The sequence below is a fragment of the Pelophylax lessonae genome (assembly GCF_965119305.1).
Source record: "Pelophylax lessonae genome assembly, chromosome: 1".
In the NCBI taxonomy this organism is placed as follows: Eukaryota; Metazoa; Chordata; class Amphibia; order Anura; family Ranidae; genus Pelophylax; species Pelophylax lessonae.
Window position 1 is genome coordinate 185,171,456 of NC_138768.1, and position 16,106 is coordinate 185,187,561.

Consider the following 16,106-nt stretch of genomic DNA (forward strand, 5'->3'; position numbering starts at 1 on the left):
GAGGAGAAGGTTTAGAAGGCTGGGCCCCAAGGAGGAGGAGGTTTAGAAGGCTGGGCCCCAAGGAGGAGGAGAAGGTTTAGAAGGCTGGGCCCCGAGGAGGAGGATCAGAAGGCCGGTCCCCAAAGAGGAGGATCAGAAGGCCGGTCCCCAAAGAGGAGGATCAGAAGGCCGGTCCCCAAAGAGGAGGATCAGAAGGCCGGTCCCCAAAGAGGAGGATCAGAAGGCCGGTCCCCAAAGAGGAGGATCAGAAGGCCGGGCCCCAAAAGAGGAGGATCAGAAGGCCGGGCCCCAAAAGAGGAGGATCAGAAGGCCGGGCCCCAAAAGAGGAGGATCAGAAGGCCGGGCCCCAAAAGAGGAGAATCAGAAGGCCGGGCCCCAAAAGAGGAGGATCAGAAGGCCGGGCCCCAAAAGAGGAGGATCAGAAGGCCGGGCCCCAAAAGAGGAGGATCAGAAAAGCTGGGCCCCAAAAAGGAGGATCAGAAAAGCTGGGCCCCAAAAGAGGATCAGAAAAGCTGGGCCCCAAAAGAGGATCAGAAAAGCTGGGCCCCAAAAGAGGATCAGAAAAGCTGGGCCCCAAAAGAGGATCAGAAAAGCTGGGCCCCAAAAGAGGATCAGAAAAGCTGGGCCCCAAAAGAGGATCAGAAAAGCTGGGCCCCAAAGAGGAGGATCAGAAAAGCTGGGCCCCAAAGAGGAGGATCAGAAAAGCTGGACCCCAAAGAGGAGGATCAGAAAAGCTGGACCCCAAAGAGGAGGATCAGAAAAGCTGGACCCCAAAGAGGAGGATCAGAAAAGCTGGACCCCAAAGAGGAGGATCAGAAAAGCTGGACCCCAAAGAGGAGGAGGAGGATCAGAAGGCTGGGCCTGGAAGAGGAGGAGGATCAGAATGCCAGGTCACATGTAGATCGAGGTGGTGGAGGAGGATCAGAAGGCCAGAGCGAAGTGAGAAGGATCAGACGGCTTGGCCAAAAGGAGAAGGAGGAGGATGAAAACAGTGGGTTATAAGAGGAACCAGAGGGCTAGACCATGAGGAGGCGGAACAGCAGAAGGCTAGGCTCAGAGGAGCAGTAGAGACCCGGCTGTGACTTTAGGTGGTCAGTGAGCAGGCTGTTTGACAGCAGGAAGTCATTTAAGGTCATCTGTTCCACTCATGTGTTAGACCTGCCTTTTTCAAATCGGAATGCCCAGGCACCCTGATGTGCCTTTAGGTTTCTTCAGGGGTGCCTTGGTAAAAATCCCAAAAAATTGCCCAAAAACTGTATGCAAGACAGCAAGTAGATCAAGCCTGCATTTAAATTACGCAAAGCCACAGATTTTCATTGTGCACCATTACAACCTTCTAGCCGCTGGCATTCTAACAATGAGGCAGTTAGGCCTAGTCCCCAACATGATGATTAAGGACATCGGGTGATAAGAAGGATGTTGAGCGTCTGCACAGCATCCTTGTTTGTCACTTCCCTGCCCCTCTCTGTCAGCACTGGGGGTCACATTAGCTGAATAAAGGAGAGAAACTGAGGGAAAAGAGAAAGCCTGGAATACTAGTCAGTACCAGTGTGCAAAGATGTGTTTACCTTGTAAGAATAGTTGAGCTGAGTTATGTGAAACTATTAATTTGTTTTTTACATTTTAAAATGGGGAGTGGGTTCCTAGTTTGGACATGTACCCGCTCCCACTTCTGCTCGGATCGCCTAGGTGAAGTTCTCCTCCCCCCTCACTGCCTGCAGCCTTCTAAGACACATTACAGGTCCTTGAAAGATGCAAGACCCTTCACAAAGCACAGCATAGCTTGTTAAGATGCCAGCCCCGGGGAACGAAGACTGGTGAAGAAACCGGCTTTGGTGAGCACAGTGCTGGATCCCTGGGTAGGTGAGTGTCTGTTCATTAACCACTTCCGAACCGCTTACATTATATTTACTGCGGCAGGCAGACTCGTACAGGCAAAACGACGTAGGTCTATGTCGCCCGCCTGGAGGCAGCTAGGGGGCAAGCGCGCGCCGCCGCCAGCACGCTTCCACCCCCCATCGTCAGTGGGGAAGCCAAAGCGGGTGTCAGGGGGCCCCGATTGCCGTCTGACACCTGCGGTCGTTCCCCGCTGCTGAGAGTGAAGGACGGTGGGCTGATGTGAACACAGCCGACCGTCCTTCTCCCTGGGATGATCACAGAGCTCAAGTGATCCTGCTGTATAGGATCACATCTCTATGGTCATCTCAGAAGCCACGCCCCATCACAGTTAGAATCACTCCCCTAGGCTCACATGTAACCCCTTGATCACCCACAGAGTTAAGCCCTTCCCATCAATGGCATTATTACAGTAACAGTGCATATTTGAAGCACTGATTACTGTAGTAATGTCACTGGTACCCCCAAAAGTGTCAAAAATATCAGTTAGGGGTCCGATCTGTCCGCCGCAATGACGCAGTCAGGCAAAAAAAAAAAAAGACCATAAAAATTACAAATCTTTCCCGTAGTTAGTAGACGCGATAACTTTTGCGCAAACCAATCAACTTACGCTTATTGAGTTTTTTTTTTACCAAAAATATGTAGCAGAAAACAAATTGGCCTAAAATGTTAAAAAATTTTGATTTTTAATTTTTTTTTTTTTGTCATATGTCATATAGCAGAATGTGAAACACAGTTTTTATTAAAATTGTCGCTCTTTTTTTGTTTATAGCGCAAAAAATAAAGATCACACAGGTGATCAAATACCACCAAAAGAAAGCTCTATTTGTGGGGAGAAAAAGGATGTAAATTTGTTTGGTTATAGCGTCGCATGACTGCGCAATTGTCCATTAAAGTAACGCAGTGCAAAATCGCAAAATAGGGCCTGGTCATTAAGGGGGCAAATCTTTCCGGTCCTAAAGTGGTTAAAAGTCAGCAGCTACAGTTGCTGATGATTTTTATTCTCCACATACCTGACTGAAGCCTGACTCAGATCCTTTTTAAATCATAATCTGTTGGGGGCATTTTAAAACTGGAATTGAGAAACCCTGCAACAAAAATATATATGTCAAGTTTATAGGTTAGTCCTTTGGTGAGGGAAATGGCTGACCATGAGAGGGCAGAAGTGGGCAGTAGTTTATGAGGTGGTGCATTTCTGGGTAAGTTGGGTTTTTGTGGTAAGTTTGTTCTCTTGAGAAAAAAGCTGGGACCTGTAGGACTGTAGATACTGCATAATGAAAACTTGGATTTGTAGTTTCACAGGCAATGAACAACAATGCTGCAGTACAAATGCCATAAAGACTGAGTAATGATGGTGGGACTTGGAACGCAAATTCTGCAGTTTGTAGTACCAGAGGCACTGGTCTGTGATGCTAGGGCACAGTTTATACTATATTTAAAAGGTTAACTCTCTTCTTTCCTTTGAAAGCACAGATGGGCAGCTTTTCAAAATTAGGTCAATATGTTTTATTTATACATTTGTTAACATAAAATGCATTTCCAATTTTGGACAGATAAAATGATTTGCCATCTTGGCAGGGCAGTAAAAAGTAACATTCCCACATTTCACTTGCTCTGCTAGGATTCTTGAGAAAAATGGCCCAAGACCAATGACAACATTACTGAATCAAAAATTCCATAATACAAGAGCGGCACTGCAAAGAAGGGAATTGGTGTTTTTTTTTTTTTTTCCCTCTTTTGCAGAAGCAAAAGATGTCAGCGTAGGCTAAAAGATTACACAGCAATACAGGCAAATCAAAAGGGATGTATTGCTGTTTTAAGGACATTTTTTATGATCAGAGCAAAAAAATAAATAAATGAATGTACATATCTTGGTAAAATGTGAAATGCACTATACAAATAATATGTAGCCTTTTATCCCAACAGTAGAATTCTACATCCCTTTTCACATATTCCTAGTTTTCTCCTTAGGGCTCTTTCACACGGGCGGTCCAATCAGATCCACCTGTCAGTTTAGGCAGATCTGATCGAATCCTCCATGCAGCTCTATGGGGCAGCGGATGTCAGCGGAGACACCTCCGCTGCCATCCATATCCGATCCGGTCCATGAAATCCGGACAGATGGAAACCCTATTTTTCCATCCGTTCAGGGATCGGATTGAATGAGAGCGGACAGGCGGTCCGCTCTCATCCAATCCCCCATAGAGAGCAGCGGGAGCTGCGACACCTCCCTCTCCGCACTGCAAGCGGAGACGGAGCTGTCATCTGCCGGCTCAGTGGACCGTGTGAAAGAGCCCTTAAGCTGGGTACACACAGTCCGAATATCAGCCGGTTTAGCAGGAGTCGTCCCCCTGTCAGAACACAAAGGCACAGCGGGAGAGATCACTGCACTAACATCGCTTAATTATTACAGCAATTTCTCCCTTTTTTTTTTTCGTTCAGTGCGATGCATTGAACGAAAAAATAAATAAATAGCTGTGTGTACTGAGCTTTATAGTGATGTAAAAAGCCTGTTATTTACAGAGATCAATAGTCCAATCTAAAATCTACACAAAGAACTAAATGAGTCATAGAAGGGACTCATCCCTTATCAGACCACACAATTGGTCTGATAAGAATCGAAGAATAGATTTCTAAATAGGCAATAGACTGTTCGATTCTTGGCCGGTCCAGCAGGAACCAGTCGGGATTCAAACCATGTATGGACACGCTGAATATACCAAAGTTGAGCGATCATTTTGGGTACAACCAGCCAGCCAGCCAGGTTTTACATTAGATTATTGCTAGCCAGTAGCGCTGCCCCCCTAGTTGGCATGCGGGGCGCCAGACTCCTAGCTTTCTAGGAGTTTTTTTTTTTTTTACAAGCACATGATTAGAGCCTGAGTTTGTTTAGCACCAGCCACCACTCTATTGCTAGTAACAAAAATCACTGTGCTCTCCCTGCGATGACGGCTTCCCCAAACCAGGAGAACGCAATGGCTCCCGGGAGGGATTCCCCTGTCAACACCTGTGGATGAAGGAAATAAATTTGCTCCATCTATGGCCAGCTTAAATCAGATGGTGCCTACTGCACTGGGAGCTACTTATGCTGTACCGTCTTTTTAGCTCTAGAAATACTTTATTTAAAAACATTAAAACAAAACTGGTCCAAAACCAACGGTTTACCTTTAAAAGGTGGACTTGGACCAAGTGGTTCTAAACCTTGCTAATGCTCCCACATCTAAAATGAGGGGTACACTAGCAGCAGACTACAATATAAAAAATGCCCCAGCTTTATTTAGGCCCTCCTCCCAATCTGTGTAAAGTAGAGTGGAACGCTCAGTCAAGAATTTGATCCACCCACCAACACCTTTGGGTGGATTAGATTCTTGACAGACAGCTCCAATCCACTTTGCAGAGCCTAGGGGGAGAAGATGGAAAAGATTTGGCAACATCCCAAAGCATGTGACCTGCTCCAGCTTAGCCCTGGCCATCGTAGGTTAAACAATGCTTTTTACAGTAAGCTCTGTGTAGACACGGTTTACTTACACAGAAGGGGAGCATGGGCAGTGTGGTGGCAATGATGCAGAGGCTCTATGAGCTTGCATATTGCTGCCACCCCTCTGCCGGTGACTGAAAACTGCAAAAGAAAAGTACAAAAAGTTTTCAGAACTAAACAACAGGCACATGCATATTATTATAGTTATTGGGAAGGGTTTCCTTTTTTTTTTTTGTATGTTATAAGGAACAGCTAGAAATTCTGCCTAAGCTGCACCCTGAAAGATTTACCTTTTGTTCAGAATACCCCTTGATAACGAGCAGTGCACTTCCTGATATGTGAGGTGCCCAGGTATACCTGTGGCTCCATTCTCTTTGCTATTTATCTATACTGTAAGATCTAAGGCACAGCTGGCTCTGCTAGTTTAAGGAGATTTGGTGATGATTCAACTGTAGTCATCACTGTTCTTGCTGAATTCTCTGACACAAAGAAGAAAAAGGAATAGGACTACACCCCCTGGTGGGTCAGGAGGTCTCATCTGAGGTGATGAGGAGTCTAATGGCTAGTTTCCACTGATCGTTATGGTACGGTTCAGTACGCAATTTTTGCCATTTCCATTGTGGATGGTACCCTAATTTCCGAACTGTACCGTACCACTTTTCTGGTACCCTTTCGTTGGGGTACCAAGCACATTAATACCGTACCAACAGGGTGGAGCTACACTCTGTAGACTTTGATTGGTTGACAGAGAATCGTCCATCACAGCTTTCCGGCTACACCACGCCTATCATGAAAGGGTACTATTGGCAGTGGAAACGCAAGGTGTACGGTTCCGAACCGTACCGTACTGAACCGAACCGTACCACTCAGTGGAAACGAGGCATAAGCATCAGCCAGGTTTCACCAGAGCTCCTAATAGTTGGGATGTGTTTTCACTGCGTACTTCTACCAAGTCACAGCCCTCAGAACCATCCCATCAAAGGAACGAACAGGGACAGGGAGACTACAATGCAGAGACCGTAGAGTAGAGCGCAGTTTTGATCAAATGTGGGTCTTGGCAGGCAGGAAGCAGAGAGTAGTCAAACAGTTTGGGGCAGAAATAAATACACAGTAAATGGGGCATGAAACAAGTGAGTAGTCGGGTTCAAGCAAGAGTTAAAGTGGAATTTCCACGTTTTTGCCTAAAGGCCCGTACACACATACCGATCGTCGGCCGAAAAGCGTCGGCCGACGACCGACCTGCCGATTGTAGGCTTGTTAGTATGATGCCTCCGACAGCCGTCAGCGCACATTCTGCCGACAAGAATCTGTCATGCAAGCATTAAAATTTTTGTATGCCGACACCAGAGCGGCCGATTGTTCGCCAGTCAGTACAGAATTCGGCCGACAGACCGCAGATTTGCAAGACTGGGCATGCTCAGAAAAGAAAAAACACAGGGAAAGTTAACCATTACATGACATCACATCTGCAGTCGGCTGTAGTCGGCGGACAAAATTCTTGTGCTGTCTTTACACTTTTCAACAGACACCGACAGCCCGGGGACAAAAGACGGCCGATCGTTCCCCGACGATCGGTACGTGTGTACGGGGCTTAAGCAAGCTTAAATCTGCTCCCACCCCTCCTCTAAATCCTATTCTAACCACCATGTAGAAGAAAGATAATTATACTTACCTATTCTCAGGGTGCTCATGTGATCGGCTTCAGGGGAGAACAGGGATAGCCGACAATGGTTGCCATTGCAAGCCTATAAGTGCACTGCCCAGGCATTTCAATGACGATCCCTCCTCTCCCCTGCAGCCAGCCGCTGGGGAGATCACATAACTGGACCAGAAGGCCCTCAGAATAAGCAAGTGTAGGGATCTTCCTTTTAATGGGTAGTTAGCATAGGATTTAGAAGAGGGGATGGGGAGTAGGTTTAAGCATAGTAAGGCAATAGCGTAGAATTCCACTTTAACAACAGGTAACAGGCTTCTGTGTTCTAGCCCCTTGCCTGGTGCTAAAAGCAATATTAAACCAAACACCATATTGCAGCTTATCAATTTATAGATGTAATGGCTGCATTTGTTTTCCTTTTAGGCTTGCTTTCTTTTATCTCCAACTGGTCATTAAGCCAGTAAGTCTGTTTTGTTTACAGAACAAGCTCTTTTGTAGATGTATCCGTTACAGAGATGAAACAAACCAATGATCAGATTTTATGTAAAAACTTTATCCCAAAAGGAAAAAAAAAAAACAAACAGTTTGCTGTAACTCCTTGTAAAGCGTTAGTGTGAGTTTGACTTCAATTTGTTAGTGTATTTAAATCTGACATCATCTAACACTCCCCTCCCACCAGACTGACAATGTTGCTCCTAAAGGCCCGTACACACGTAGCGATTGTCGGCTGTAAATATTCGGCCAACATCCGATCGGCCGATTGTCGGCTTGTTAGTATGATGCTTCCGACAACCGACTGCGACTTTTCGGCCGAACAGAATCTGGTGTGCAGGCTTTAAAATTTTTGTTGGCCAACACCAGAACGGCTGATTGTTCCTCAGTCAGTACAGAATTCGGCCGACAAACAGCAGATGAGCAAGACTGGGCATGATCCGAGAAGAAAAAACACACGGAAAGTTAACCATCACATGACATCACTTCTGCAGTCGGCTGTTGTTGGCAGACAAAATTCGTGTGCAGTCTTTAGCACTTTTCAACCGACAGGACAGCACCGGACAAAAGACGGCCGATTGTTCGGCTGACAATCGCTACGTGTGTACGGGGCTTAAATCTATCTCCCTGTGCTTATTCATCCAGAATGGGAGCACTCTAACAGGCGTTACTGACCGAATCACCAGGTGCAAACGGGGGAGAAAAGCCTAAAAAAGAAAAAACGGTAGTCACCACATTCAATGCTTGGGTAAGCTGCACAATATAACATTTTTGTTTTGGGTTTAATACTGCTTTAAATACCCTCCAGGCCACTCTCCCCATCGATATGGTGCGCTGTGCACCTTGGAATACCAGGACTGAACTATTGGAAGAGTCACAGGAAAGTTCTGGACTGTTCCAGGGCAGAAATAGCTGGAACAAGGCTGGAAATGAATACCTGAGCATAGCTAAAACAGAGCTGTGCCTGCACAAAGCTCAAACAAAAACCTTGCCTCTACCAAGATGGCTGCCTCTACACAGAGACAAAATGCAAAACAAGGCATGGTAAGTCAGTAATGGGCAAAGATCAGCTCCATGGAGACCATGGGCAATACTGATGACTAGAATTCTGACATCTGAATTTAAAAAACAAAACAAGTTTATAAAAGGTCTCCACACAGTAGTTCCAAATGAACAGGCCATATGAGACAAGAGAGTGTAAAATGAGATCACATATAAAAGATGGAATATTCAGTACAAACATCTTACCATGAGCTTCCAGACCAGCTCCTTGGCCCAGTGCATTTTCATATGACTGAGAAAACAACAAAAAAAAACTCATTTAGCAAAACATGATTTTTAGCTTCATTAGATGATTAAAATTGTTTAAAAAAATATATATATTCAAGTATTTATTCTTTTTTTTTTCTTCCCCTTTTTTTTTTTTTTACTTCCCGTGTGAGGGTGGCTAAATTTGCTCCCCATGGTCCCATTGTATGTAGGACTGTAGTCACCCTCTCTTGCTTGCACCAGAGATGGACTAGGGACCATGGGATTTCTAGTGTGCATAGAGCATGCACATTGCCAAGACTAACACATACTGTTCAATCCAAACAAGAGGGAAGTGATGGGGAAAAGGAGAATCTTGGGAGCTCACTGAGGTTACAAGGAGGCAGAAAAACACACACAATTTAATGAAAAATAGATTACGGCCATTAAGTAGTAAATTCGTATAGATTATATTTGGAAAAAATTGATTTTTGTAAAATCTTACCGTAAAATCCTTTTCTCTTAGCTCATTGACAGACGTAGTCCTCGGTGATTTAGCACCTTCGGGTTATGCTGCCCTCCACAGGAGTAGGACTAGACAGGAAATAAAAAATGCTCTGGCCACACCCTAGGGGCAGTCCCCGAGGGTATATCCTCTCTCTCTCTGCCACAGCAAATCAGTTATGTCACAAAGCAGTGTTTAGAGAATTTAACCCAACCCAACTCCAAAACAGAGGGGTGGGTACTACGTCTGTCAATGAGCTAAGAGAAAAGGATTTTACGGTAAGATTTTACAAAAATCCATTTTTCTCTATCGCTCATTGACAGACGTAGTCCTCGTGATTTAGCACCTTCGGGACGTCCCAAAGCAGTACCACAAATGAGGGGTGGGAAAAATGGAAATTAAATCCAATCTAGAAGGCCCAACCGGTGCCAACTAGAAGTTTTACAATGCTCATCCTCAAAAAAATTTTTCAACAGAAAAAATCCTCGAGGTAGACCTCCGGTCTCCTCAAATTGCGGCCTGCAAAACCTTGCGGCCAAATGAGGCATCCGCCGATGCCATTACAGTACATCAATTTTATAAAATTTTGTAAAGGTATGTACCGACGACCAGGTGGCCGCCTTACATACCTGGACCACTGACGCCTGATGGTGGAAGGCCCAGGAAGTACTGAGCGCTCAAGTGGAGTGCGCCCTAACAGGGAACGGAGGACTCCGACCCTTAATAGAATAAGCCTGTACCACCGTCTGTCTAATCCATTTGGCGATAGTCGCGGCAGATGCAGGCAACCCCTTTCTGGGGCCATCCGTGATCACAAAAAGTGAATCCGTCTTACAGAACGATTCCGTAGCCTTCAGGTATACCCTGATTGCCCGAACCACATCCAAGGAATGCAACGCATGTTCCCGATGATGATTGGGCTGAGGACACAAGGAAGGTAGTACAATATCTTCATTCAGATGAAAATCTGAAACCACCTTAGGAAGAAAGGATGGCTTAGGATGAAGTACTACCTTATCCCTATGAATCACTAAGTATGGGGACTGGCATGATAAAGCAGCCAGTTCTGACACCCTGCGTGCAGAAGTGATAGCCACCAAGAAGGCTACCTTCTGGGATAAAGTAAGCAAGGGAATCTCCCTGATGTTTTCAAAGGGAGGTTTCTGTAGAACCGACAAAACCAAATTAAGATCCCAGGGCGGTAAGGGCGCGCGGACTGGTGGAGCCAGGTGCCGCACCCCCTGGATGAAATTCCGCACCAAGGACTTAGTAGCTAAAGGCTTCTGAAAGAAGATTGCTAATGCTGAAACTTGACCCTTGATGGTGCTCAAGGCTAGTTTCTGCTCAACCCCTTTTTGCAGAAAGGCCAATATTCGGGTCACCGAATAGGTACGTGGAGGAATCCCTAAAGATTTGCACCACGCGATATAAGTCTTCCATGTGCGATAATAGACCTTGCTGGAAGTCGCTTTCCTTGCTTTAATAAGGGTAGGAATAACTGAAGCTGACAACCCTCTGTCCTTCAGTACCTGGGTCTCAATGGCCAGGCCATTAAAACCAGCGACTGTAAAGCACGATGGAAGATTGGTCCTTGAGACCGCAGACACTCCCTGAGACGAAGTTCCCAAGGAACATCCGCGACTCGCATGTCCAAGTCGGGTAGATCGGCTTGACGAGGCTAGCCTAGAATTTCTAGGACCACTGGCGCTGACTGGATCTGAACCAGGCGGCCCTAGAGCTATCTGGTCCCGACCATCCGACAAAGTCTGATCGTTCTCCGTTCCCACACATTTATCAGACACCTGATTCCTATCAGGAACGGTGATCTCTCCTGGTTGAATCTCAGGGACCGAGGTCACCCGGCTAGAGGCTTCTTGGTCTGTCTGTTCAACCGGATCCGATTCTTGTGGGGAACTGAGACTAATCTTTGGAAAAGGTAAAGAAAAAGATCTTTTCAGGGAACGGTAACTACCGCTCCCTGTAGTACTTAAATGTTGGAAGGGAAGAATCGCACCGGTAGCAGTGGTCGATGCTCGATCTAATGCCCTGAATACCGGTGAAAACGTCCCCCCACCCTCAAGCCGGGTGGGGGCGCACCTTCAGGCTGTGTAATCCTTTGCTTCAGGTTTGGCTGAGTCGGTCTTTTGTTTGTCTGACCAGCCCTTCTTGAACCCTCCTGGAGGAGCCTTGCCCTTCCCGCTTGCAGCAGTCGGGCGCACAAACCCTTTATGGGCAGTAAAGAAAGGTCCCCGCTTGTTACGAGGTCCTTTAGCTTTAGCAGCCTGTGGCAAGAAAGTGCTCTTGCCCCCAGTGGCATCCTTAATGATCTCATCTAGGGTGGCCCCAAATAGGCGATTCCCCTGAAAGGGGAGATTCGTCAAGGTCTTTTTGGAACCTAGGTCTGCTGACCAGCATTTTAACCACAGCACACGTCTGAGGATTACCGCTGACATAGATGCTTGCCCTAATAGGGGAGTAGTATCCAAGGCTGCGTCACAGACGAACTGTAGTCCTTGTATAATCTGTTCCATTAATTCAGATGTTCCCTGGGGGATATCTTTCCCCTTCAGGTCTTGGCGTACCAATCTCGCCCATTCCGTTAGTGTCTGGGAAACTAGACCAATAACAATTACTGGTCTAAATGCTGACCCTATCAGGGAGAAGATAGTGCGGGACTCCGCTTCCACCTTTCGATCCACCGGATTCTTAAAGGACGAAGTGTCCTCCACTGGGATAACCGTGGCTTTATTCAGCCTGGAAATAGGTGGGTCCACCACCGGTGGAACCGTCCATTTCTCGATGAGGGATTCCTCAAACGGATAGCGTCTAGCAATACGCTTGGAAATAGTAAAGGTACGCTTAGAATGCTCCCATTCTACCTTAATTTTGTTATCAAAACACTTGGGTACAGGAAAAACCTTCACCGTTTTGATGGGCTTGTTAGTACCAAAGGGAATCTCTGCTTCAGTTGCCTCTGCCGCTAAAACCTCAAGTCTTAAGGTTTCCCGAACCGCCACAACTAGTGCGTCCACCAATGCTTCTTCCCGAATTATGGCGGAAGAATGAACGTCCTCCTCACTGTCTGAGGGAACTTTACCTGAGATAACAGCCCTTGCAGAGGGACCTGCAGCTGCAGTGACCATCTCTGAATCTGAGTCAGGTGTCAGATGATATAGGGGTAGGCGGGGGTCGCTTTCTTGACCCCCGTCCCTGACAGGCCGTCTCCACCCGAGCCACCAAAGACTCCAAAGCTGATGTAAATGCGTCTATACTCTGTGCACCGGCGGGTCCCGTGGTCCCCTCGAGGGAAACAGGTGGGGGTGCTTGTGTGGCAGGGTCCATGATAATTCCAGTTACTACCCGGAAAATTCAATCCAAAAATAAAACTTTTTTTTTTTTTTGTTAGACCCCCAGCGCTACAAAGCCCCTCAGTGTTAGCTGCTTAGGGACCCCTATTGAGCGAAAGAGAGAGAGATAGACCCCCAGGCTCACCACTTGATGCTCAGAGTTTTCCACTGCACTTGTCTCAGCACTGTCTCGAACCGACAGGAAGTCTCTTGGCTGACTGCCCAGGAAGAAAGGAGGCGGCTCCGGGGTGGGAGGGCTGTCGACCAATACGGACGCCGTGACTCATGGTCCTTGGCGTTTCAGCGAGACGTTTAACTCGCAGGGTCAGTCCCTCCAGTGGGACTATGTCGCGGCCGACCCAGCGCAGAGCTATGGCCTGCCCGCGCTCGTAGGCTGAACTGGGGTGACCACCAGATCTCAACATCCAGCCCGTCGCCCAGTTCAGCTTTCTTGCTTGAAGATCTCACAGGAACACTGGAGAAAAAAGCGGTCTAAAAATTTTTTAAGAAAAAAAATCCTGCCAGGACCGAAGATCCCAGCAAGGTATCTAGGTCCTTACTCCTAACTAGACAGAAAAAAAAATGATTTGCTGTGGCAGAGAGAGAGAGGATATACCCTCGGGGACTGCCCCTAGGGTGTGGCCAGAGCATTTTTTATTTCCTGTCTAGTCCTACTCCTGTGGAGGGCAGCATAACCCGAAGGTGCTAAATCACCGAGGACTACGTCTGTCAGAGAGCGATAGAGAAATAAGGATATTGTTCAGTGTCACCTTAACGCATATTCTATAAAATTTAACCATGTACTAAAATTCTATTTTCATTTTCCTAAAGCATACCCGTCGTTACAGAATGCAAAGTGATCCCAAATTTGCCTAGCACGCAACCTCTGGTTCCACAAAATACCTTTTACCATGTTTGACTGCTATCCCAATCTGCCACATCGGCCCTGAAGGTGATATGCAAATACTGACTTTTCTGAAACAGAGTTTGCATGGCACGGCTCAAAGTCCAGGGCTCAACAATAGGCTGCTCAGGCACAGAGCACTTCATTGTGCTATGGAGAAAAGACTATGTGGTTTCCATAACCACTAGTTCAGGTTTTGCAGGGTGTAACATTAGTGGATAGAGGTCTTGAAAAGTACATTGAAGCTGCTACACAGACAAGGGGTTACTTTGCTTTGACTGACCCCATGAAAAGTATGCTTTAAAACACAAAGATCATACTGAAAGAACAAATTTGCAGAAGTATATTAAAAATTAACATATTAAAAAAAGGCACCACTGTGGTGAAAATTCTAACCTCAAAGAGATCTACAATCACCCAGATACGTCCTGGCGGATATCGAAGGGGATTATTTATGTTTTTCAGATGTATGTGGAAGGTAGCTTCGTCTCCTTTGATGTTCTTCCCATTTGGAACATCTCATGGCAGACCCCCAATATTGGCAAATTGGTGACAACCTTATAATGCATTGCAATTTTCAGGTTCACACCCCTTTGGTTCCTCCTATGGGAAATGGCATGCTTACCTTCCAGACCTTACAGATGAGGATTGGGAGGAGGTTACTAGTGACAAGTGGTGACAAGTTTATACATTTCAAATTTATTCACCAACTGCATTATACTAAGCTAAATGGGGTTGATGGAACATGCCTACTGTCCTCAATGTGGGGAAGCGTCTGCTAAGGTTTTTGTATATGTTTTGGTCTTGTCCAAGGTCAATCTCTTTTTGGGCTGAATTGTTTGGATATGCTAACAACTCGTCTTAGGCAGGCCATACACAGTTTGAATCAGGGCCGGTTCAGCAGAGCACAGCCAAGAGTCGAACGTTGTATGGGTAGGCTGACTGTAACAAGCTGATCGTTCGATTAATTTGGGTACAACCAGCTTGCAGGGTTTTACCTGCGATTATCATTCGTGGCTGCTATAGCCACTAGCAATAAACACTGTCTTCTCCCAACAGAGAAAGGCATTCTCTTCGGGAGAACACAATGGCCCACCAGGAGGGATTCCAGTCACAACACTGTGTTGATAGGGGAATCCAGCAAATTTCTTTGCAGGAAAGACATTCGCTCTGTGTATTGCCTGCCTGATGCTCCGTTCACATACTTGCGTCTCAGATCGCAGGCAGAATCGCGATCTCAAATCATTGCAAATCGCAGGACGCCCGTGCGATTCCCGTGACTTGCAATGGCACCCGAAACGTCTGTGGCCCAAAAAAAGTACAAGAACTTGTCAGTGTTTAGGCTTGCTCATACCTCGTACGAAGAAGCAGTTACATTCTGACAGGAAGACTCAAATGAACTACCACAGCACTCACAGTGACCTGATAGTTCACTGAACGCTAAAAGCCAACAGCTGCAAAGGCCGCCGGACCTTGTAGTTTTCTATTCAGAGGACTGTGGATGAGTGACGTGGGCGGGTGGGCTCCCTGCATTGCTGCGTCTTTTTTGAATTGTGGCATCAGACACTGGGAGAAGACCCCTGGCCTGCCATGACAGTGGGGATTGAGAGGCGTGGGGCCGGTGCATTCATAACATGTTTGAAAGGTGAACTTATCCTTTAAGAAACCATCAGGTTCCATACAATGGTAAAGAAAACAATTCTCATTGTTCTGTGGAAGTATTTTCATACAGTAGAGAGTGGTTTGCAAATGACTTCTTTACAGCAGCTTGCAAATTATAACTTGGCAAACACAGAATCATGTAACAAAATAGTAATCCATGAAAATTTTAAACCTCACTAGCCTCGGTTTACAACAATGCAACACTGCAAGCATTTAAATTTAAGACACGTGTCATTTTAACCTTTTTTTTTTTTTTTGGAAAATAAAATGCAAAACACAAAGATCCAGCCACATACGCTAAAAGAGGAACGACCTTCCATTTGCATACTTAATAGAGTTTTATAAGCAGAACTTCAATACACTACTAATGGTATTAAAAATATTTGTGTATCACATAAATACGGATTACTGACCTTCAAAATTGTACTCTGGAAAAGTTACATATAAATCAGTTATAACTAACCTATAACAGTTGCTTCCTGGTGTTTGCAGGGTCTTTTTATGTTTTTATAGGCCTAATGATATAAAATCCATTTAAAAGATGCCTGCAGTGGGAATCTCCCTTTAACATTCTTGTTTCTCTGAGGGATCGGTTGGGTTCAATATAAAATTGTCCACAGAGCGTAAATTACCCTCCAATGCTTACATAAAATTCACGCCTCTCACTATCCGGAGTGCTGGCACTGCGGACAAGCCCCGGGTGACTTCATTAATATTTTCTGGACGTGTCCAGAACTCTCAGCTTACTGGTCCCGAATCTTCGAGGTGTCCTCTGCTCTCCTGCAAATTTCACTGGCCGCCTCCCCTAGGCTGGGCCTCTTGGGCCTTCTGGATGACATGGTCACTAGAGTGGCGAATCGTACACTTCTGGGTTTGCTATTTTTTTTACGCCAAGAAGAACATAGCCCTTCATTAGCGCC

The 16,106-nt window shown here is 46.0% G+C and overlaps 1 protein-coding gene across 1 annotated transcript in view; it reads right to left on the minus strand.

The window, feature by feature from the left end:
• Window positions 1–16,106, minus strand: part of PGGT1B (protein geranylgeranyltransferase type I subunit beta) — a 63,546-nt gene that overhangs the window by 7,246 nt on the left and 40,194 nt on the right. The window contains exon 6 of the mRNA XM_082244209.1: window positions 8,769–8,814. Within this exon, the coding sequence (XP_082100335.1) occupies window positions 8,769–8,814 (46 nt within the window). The remainder of the gene's footprint in view (window positions 1–8,768; window positions 8,815–16,106) is intronic.